General features: G+C 38.5%; 1 protein-coding gene across 2 annotated transcripts in view; it reads right to left on the bottom strand.

Moving 5' to 3' along the window:
- Positions 1 to 7,500, bottom strand: part of LOC143020267 (calcium-activated chloride channel regulator 1-like) — a 49,692-nt gene that overhangs the window by 11,468 nt on the left and 30,724 nt on the right. For both annotated transcript variants that reach the window (XM_076176490.1, XM_076176491.1), the window contains exons 14-15: positions 4,510 to 4,610; positions 3,247 to 3,428 (exon numbers count right to left, since the gene is read on the bottom strand). In XM_076176490.1, coding sequence (XP_076032605.1) covers positions 3,247 to 3,428; positions 4,510 to 4,610 — 283 coding nt within the window. The remainder of the gene's footprint in view (positions 1 to 3,246; positions 3,429 to 4,509; positions 4,611 to 7,500) is intronic.

Here is a 7,500-nt window from a genome sequence, read left to right as displayed (position 1 = left end):
GGTTAAGAAAATATTAGTCACATTAATAAGGCCTAGACTGGAGTATGATGCGACACTATGGTCACCCAGTACCAAAAAGAATATAAAGAAAATTGAAATAATCCAGAGAGCAACCACGAAAATGGCCTCAGCACTTTCAAACCTGCCATATAAGGAGAGACTGGCTAGATTTAGATTACCGACTTTGGAACATAGAAGAGAGAGAGGCGACCTACTGACCATCTACACTATCATAAAAGTCACGGGAGTCCTTCATAGAGAGGACTTACTAAATTGAGACAAGAGAAACACAAGAAGACATAAAAAAAAACTCAAAAAGGATAGTTATAGAATAGATCTGAGGAAAAAAAACAGTTTTTCACACAGAGTGGTGGACATCTGGAACAAATTGGACAAAACAATAGTGTGAGCAAAAATCATACATGAATTTAATGGCAAACTAGAAACTGCGAGATACAAAGGCGGGACACCACGAGCATAGCTCCCCTTCCCGTTATATACAACTAGGTAAACACACACACACACACACACACACACACACACACACACACACACACACACACACACACACACACACACACACACACACACAAAGGATTACAAAGGAAGAGCATGCCGACAGGAGACCTTTTGGTCCATAACTAGGTCGGATAAATGGATAAAATGTATAAGAAGATAGAGCACTATGTGATCAATATGGGGCCCCTGCTTGCCTCTAGTGGTCATCACCTGAGATGGTCCAGCTCACACACACACACACACACACACACACACACACACACACACACACACACACACACACACACACACACACACACACACACACACACACTCATATAATCTTCTTTCCAACCATTAGCATCCAGTTAACATGACCTTGTGCATTTCACTGTTTAACACTTCGTTGCAGATGGAAAGAAGCCTCAATTCTCCCTCCTTTCCCTTCCCCCTACCTCTACCTCCTCCCTCCCAGCCCCTGCCGACTTTGAGAAGGTCAAGCCGCCTCACTCTTCATAAGACTGAAGAACGGTGAGAACTCTTTTGTGTATTCAAGTTGTCATAATCATGTTTGGGCCCTTTGTGCTCATTCTTGTGAGCACGGTCATTTGTAATGCTTACTGTGCATTATTTACATCCATCATTATAGTTGTACCTTTTTTTTTACATTCATTTGTTATATACATTGCTACCGACGATGTCTCTTTAAAGACGAAACGTCGAAATATATATACAACTTTGGAGAAATTGTTTTTGAACATCTAGATAGCAGAATTAGAGAAAATTGGAAAATACAAAAAGATATATATTAACTGTTAGAATGATATAAACATACCAGAGGACTTATAACACGGTAGCCAAGTCAAAACAAATTACAAGCACATCAGAAACAAGAAGCACTACACGCACAGACATCTACAGTACATACGCTTCCTCTCCTACTGAAATAGATTTAATTTCTAACTTTCTCTCGTACTGCATCTTATCATTTCGGTTTACCTATCACTAAATAATTATCTCTTCATCTTCCTCACTGTCCTTATGACTTAGCCTCCGACTCCTTTCCGAACTTTGTTGGTTGAGATGTTGTTTGATAAATATCCCACAAAACAATCCCTCCTCAAATAGTGCAGCAAGTCTCGAAGTCCATGTCTTCCGAACTTTGTTGGTTGAGATGTTGTTTGATAAATATCCTACAAAACAATCCCTCCACAAATAGTGCAGCAAGTCTCGAAGTCCACGTCTTCCGAACTTTGTTGGTTGAAATGTTGTTCAATAAATATACCATAAAAGAATCCCTTCACAAATGGTGCAGCAAGTCTCGAAGTCCAAGTCTCCTACCCATGACTCCTGAGTAATGACCCAAACTCTAATAGATATCCCTAAAAAGCGCTCAGTGGCAATAACCCCCTTTTATACACAACAATCTTTTCATTTTCCTACAGACTTCTCTTCCCATCGCATGAAAACCGATCCCGCGAGGGCGGGTGGTCTGTCCTACGTAGTCCATTAACATAAACACTCATTTCATGTAAAATCAAAACCCTTTTGACTCCCCTCGTTTCTCGGTATCTCGTGAATGAAGGATCATCCTCGGACCACGTCTCACTGTTTGGGTCAAGCCGCGGCTCTTCCAAAGCATATCCCGAAAGCAGGAGCTGGTTTATCCCCGCAGCTTCATTCTATAGTAACCTCCGTCCTTACCCACTTAATTTATGAAACAAATGAAAATGATTAAATTAGACAAATCTAGATATAAGAAGGAAATAGACAAGAACCTGTTTATGAATAGAGTGGTTAACTAATGGAATAGAATTAGTGATAATATAGTGAGCGCTGGAATAATTGGTTGTTTGAAGTGAAGATTAGATAACTGTGGACAGGGATGAAAGGTGGTAAGGGACATGAAACTGCCTAGTGTAGGCCTTATGGTCTCTTGCAGCCTCCTCCATTCTTTTATTCTTAACATCCCCACTATTGCTTCCCCACATTGCTTCCCCACTATTACGTAACTACGGAGGGAAACATCTTGCTACACCACCTCACCCGCACCAACTGAGGGCGGCGCTCCGCGTGGCCCTGGCTCAACAAGCGAGCCCAACTGCATCTCAAGAAATCTCAAGAAATCCCTTCGGACCGTGTCATATTCCATCCATTCACATTCTCTATTCAAGAGCACTCGAATTGTCTCTACCATTTCACTCCATCACACAAACACAGACCATTGAATGCATCATGAAAACAGCCCCAGCAGTATTGTACACAAGTACCCACAATAAACCGCTAAACTCTATACTTCAGAAAACTCCCCTAGATGTCAACCCAACAGAGAAACAATATCTGTAACATGTAAGAATTTCACTGGCATGCCATCGTTCAGGTTGTCATCCAGCATTGAAATAGTACCAACACAAAATCGGCCTGGCAGCAGACTCCAAATACTCCAGAAGTAACTACCACGCATGCCACAATCATCCCTTCCAGACAACAGCACAAAACCTTTTCACTCATTGATTTCTGGGCTGAACTGGTCGCTGTGGCCGGTTACTTAGGGACAGCGGGTCTCTTGCAAGAGAACCAGGATTGATTAGTTTGGGTCTTATTACTGGGTTTTACTTATTGTGTTTGTACATGCCATACATATATCCCGAGGTCCCTTTCCCATTACAAGGGGAGTGACCGAGTTAAGCCACACACCCACTACATCATCATTAGAACCTGGTCAACTTATAACAAGTGGAGTCTCACCTTTGCCGTCATCCCTAAGCCAGAGCACGATCCTCCTAGAGGAGGGAGAGGAAGGAGAGGAAGGCTCTACGATTGCGGTGACGACTGCGCGCAGAACAGGGTGGTTCCCGCGCGTTACGCGCGTGTAGACGCGCATTCTTGCAGGAAAGTTCACCTTCTCCTTTGACACCCAGGAGTTGGCCCTGTTGCAGTATTAAGATTTCGTTAGTGGTAACCATTCTATCCTTGTGGAGCTCCACTCCACCTCTTCGGGTGGAGTGGAGCTCCCAGGAGTGCCTCCTCTCGAATGAATAAGATAACAAGGCTATAGCTCGAGTAGAATGATATAATAATGCATCATAGATATATATCAATCCTGGGGCGACTGTTGGAATAATTTGATTGATATTTGCTGTTACTTGCGATTCACTTCAAGTATAGGTACACATGTTTATGAAACTAACCTGTACAGGTGTACAGATGCTTTCCAAATAAATAGAATCACCTGCCATTCGCCAGAATAAAGTCCTTAAGTGCAACAACGCAACGAAGATCATACTGCCCTACTCTCTCTACTAATCCGGTGGTCTTTAATCCTCTTGAAAAAACCCTGACCCTGACACAATCTCTCGGCATCTTTCCCTGTCTTGTGTTTTTTATTCCTTCAGTCTTACCAATTCGCTACCCTCATCTTTGCCAGATCACTCTTTACGTTGTCTTTCCATCTTTACCGGGGTCTTCCAGGTACTTCCAGGTAATCTGTCATCCCTAACATATCCATCCACTATTCTTTTAGGGAACTGGTCTTCCGACATCCTAGCAACGTGCCCAGCCCATCTCAATTTTCTGGCGTTCACAACTTCCATCTCGCAGGGGTTAGATCGTATTATAAAAATAAGTAATATGGCGAAATGTGAGTAAAAAGCAGCAACGACTGCAACAGCGATAAGTGTGAGAGACCAAAAGCAAAGTATGGGATCTAGTATATCTAACGTTTCGCTCGGCAGGGCTTCTTCAGAAATAACACAGTGGACAAACATCTCACTCTTTATAGAGTAGTTCTTGTAACAAGGTAACAAGCAAGTTGCGCAAGTTTTGTTTACAATGTTTTCATGTTCGTTTCTCCCTTCAAACTCGGGTTATATATGGAGTCAGATGTTTGTCCACCGTGTTTTTTCTGAAGAAGTCCTGCTGGGCGAAACGTTAAAGACACCGGATCCCGTACTCTGTATTTGGGCTCTCTCCTACATGGCGAAGTGTCTTTAAACAGTACCATCAACTTACATAATTGGCTCTTCTTTGAGTGTAGGCCTGCTGGTAACATCAACACAGACCTCATCTTTGATGTTTTGTTTGTTCTTTAGTGTGTAGTTCCAAACACCTGCCTGGAGGGGGAGAGGAAGGAGAAAATGAGTCAATCAAATCAGCCTTTCTGAGTCCATTGCTAAACAAAGGCCTCTTTCATAGCATTCCATGATTCACACAACTGCGCCAACCTCTGCCACGTCACTCCTGCAAACTTTTCTATCTCGCCTCTCCATCTTTTGTCTGGTCTCCCTCTTTCACGCTTCCCATCTCGCGGCGTCCACTCAGTAACACACTTGCTCCATCGCTTATCAGTCGTTCGCGCTAACTTACCTACCCAGTACCACGCTAAAGAACGAATATTCCATCCAAAACAAAATCTATGTCTTACTCAGAATATTTATATTTTACTCTTTTTATCAAATCTTGAGAAAATTAGTAAATTGTAAATATTCTTAGACATAGACTTTGTTTTGGATGGAATATTTGTTCTTTAGCGTGTAGTTCCAAAAACCTGTGACTGGTGTAGTAAGCAATGGAGAGGGAAGAGATTATTATTATTATTATTATTATTATTATTATTATTATTATTATTATTATTATTATTATTATTATTATTATTGTTATTATCATTATCATTATTATTATTATTATTATTATTATTATTATTATTATTATTATTATTATTATTGTTATTATTATTATTGTTGTTATTATTATTATTGTTATTATTATTATTATTATTATTGTTATTATTATTATTTCTATTATTATTGTTTTTATTATTATTATTATTATCATTATTATTATTATCATTATTATTATTATTATTATTATTATTATTATTATTATTATTATTATTATCATTATTATTATTATCATTATTATTATTATTATTATTATTATTATTATTATTATTATTATTATTATTATTATTATTATTATTATTATTATTATTATTATTATTATTTTAGATACTTGGGTGCAAGTGTAGCAGGAAAAGGTGGAGTGAAGGTGGAGGTAGAATGTAGATTGAGAGAAACGAGTAAATGCCTTGGTGGATTAAAGAGTGTAATGAGGAATAGACATTTGGGAATGGATGCGAAGAGGAGACTGTATGAAGGAGTGATTGTGCCAACAGCACTGTATGGGGCAGAAACGTGGAACATAAGAGAAGAAGAGAGAAGGAGTTTGAATGTGTTTGAGATGAGGTGTCTGAGAAATATGGTGGGGGTTACTAGGCTGGATAGAGTGAGAAATGAGGAGGTGAGGAGGAGAACAGGGGTGAAAAAGGGTTTGGGAGATAGGGTTGATGAAAGAATATTAGGATGGTTTGGACACATAGAAAGAATGAGTGAAGAAAGACTAGTAAAAGAGGTATGGAAGGCAGATGTGGAGGGAGTGAACATGAGGGGACGTCCTAGGATGAGATGGATGGATGGGGTGAAGGGGGCTTTGGGGAAGAGGGGAATGTCTGTTGAGGAAGGAAGGGAGAGGACGGAAGACAGAGGTGAGTGGAGAATGGTTGTATATGGATGATGTTATGATTGCATGAGGAGGAATGGGCGGGGGGGTGGGGGGTGGGGTAGTATGTGTGAGTATATTTTGACGCAGCCCGAAGGGATTTCTCCCCGTCCTCTCCTTATATGCAAGGGGGGACGTAGAGGGGGGGGTCGCCGATTAAATGAAGCGGCCTTGCTGTGGATGTGCTGTGTCTTGCGACACTGCTTCTGACCCAGGGCGGTGGGCAGGGTGCAGGGATGACCCGTCATCCAGGAGGTGCTCAGATGAGAGGGAGGGTGGGAGGGGTGTGGAGTGTATTTAGGGATGAAATGGGTGGGAGTGTTTTTATGCCTTTCCCTTTTTGGCTACCTCCCTTGTAAGGGGGAAAAAGCCTTGGTATATGTATGTATGTATTATTATTATTGTTATTATTATTATTATTATTGTTATTATTATTATTATTATTATTATTATTATTATTATTATTATTATTATTATTATTATTATTATTATTATTATTATCATTATTATTATTATTATTATTATTATTATTATTATTATTATTATTATTATTATTATTATTATTATTATTATTATTATTATTATCATTATTTTATTATTATTATTATTATTATTATTATTATTATTATTATTATTATTATTATTATTATTATTATTATTATTATTATTATCATTATTATTATCATTATTGTTATTATCATTATTATTATCATTATTATTATTTTAGCAATATCCAACGCTTCAATCCATGAGTTGAAAACATCAGCATTCGATTTTGATAGAGGACTATTTTTCAATAAAAATATTTGCTGAATAAATAGAAGACGAGAAGATATTAGTACATCGACGGCGCTAACCAGCGTTTTTATCCTTGTGAACGCTATAGCACCAAAGAGGTGGAGTCATAGAACTTGCAAAAGATAAAGTAAACCATTTCAGTACGAATAAAATTCTCGCACGCAGCATCAGCTGCCATATGTACGATGCATCACACTACTTGCATTTAAAATATAAAGTCACTGCTGTATTACTCGTTCTCTTTTACTCTGAGCAATAATAAAAACAACGTGATCAAAACGGTTCAAAGAATCCGGGGGTATCTCGTGTACTACAAATTATATTTATATATATATATATATATATATATATATATGTATATATATATATATGTATATACATAATCATGACGCCTCCATGGGTGTCATCGTACCAATTTCTTTTTATTTGTTTTTATTTGTTTATTTATTTTTTTGAGTAGAGACTAACCCCTAATCATAAACGTGCCCTGCTACTTGAGACCAGTGGTGTCCTTTTTTTTTTTTTTTTTGTCATTTTCCCCTATAACCAGGTCAACCATCCAGATTTCCCCCTTCATGGCAAAACACAAATATACTGATAAACCTATAGTTACATAGTAAAATACATCGCCCATCTACAACAGGCATA

Source organism: Oratosquilla oratoria, chromosome 39, assembly GCF_046742065.1.
Source record: "Oratosquilla oratoria isolate Oo_2021 chromosome 39, ASM4674206v1, whole genome shotgun sequence".
NCBI classification, from domain to species: domain Eukaryota; kingdom Metazoa; phylum Arthropoda; class Malacostraca; order Stomatopoda; family Squillidae; genus Oratosquilla; species Oratosquilla oratoria.
Note: the sequence above shows the minus strand (reverse complement) of the source record. Positions and strands in the feature narration are given on the sequence as shown.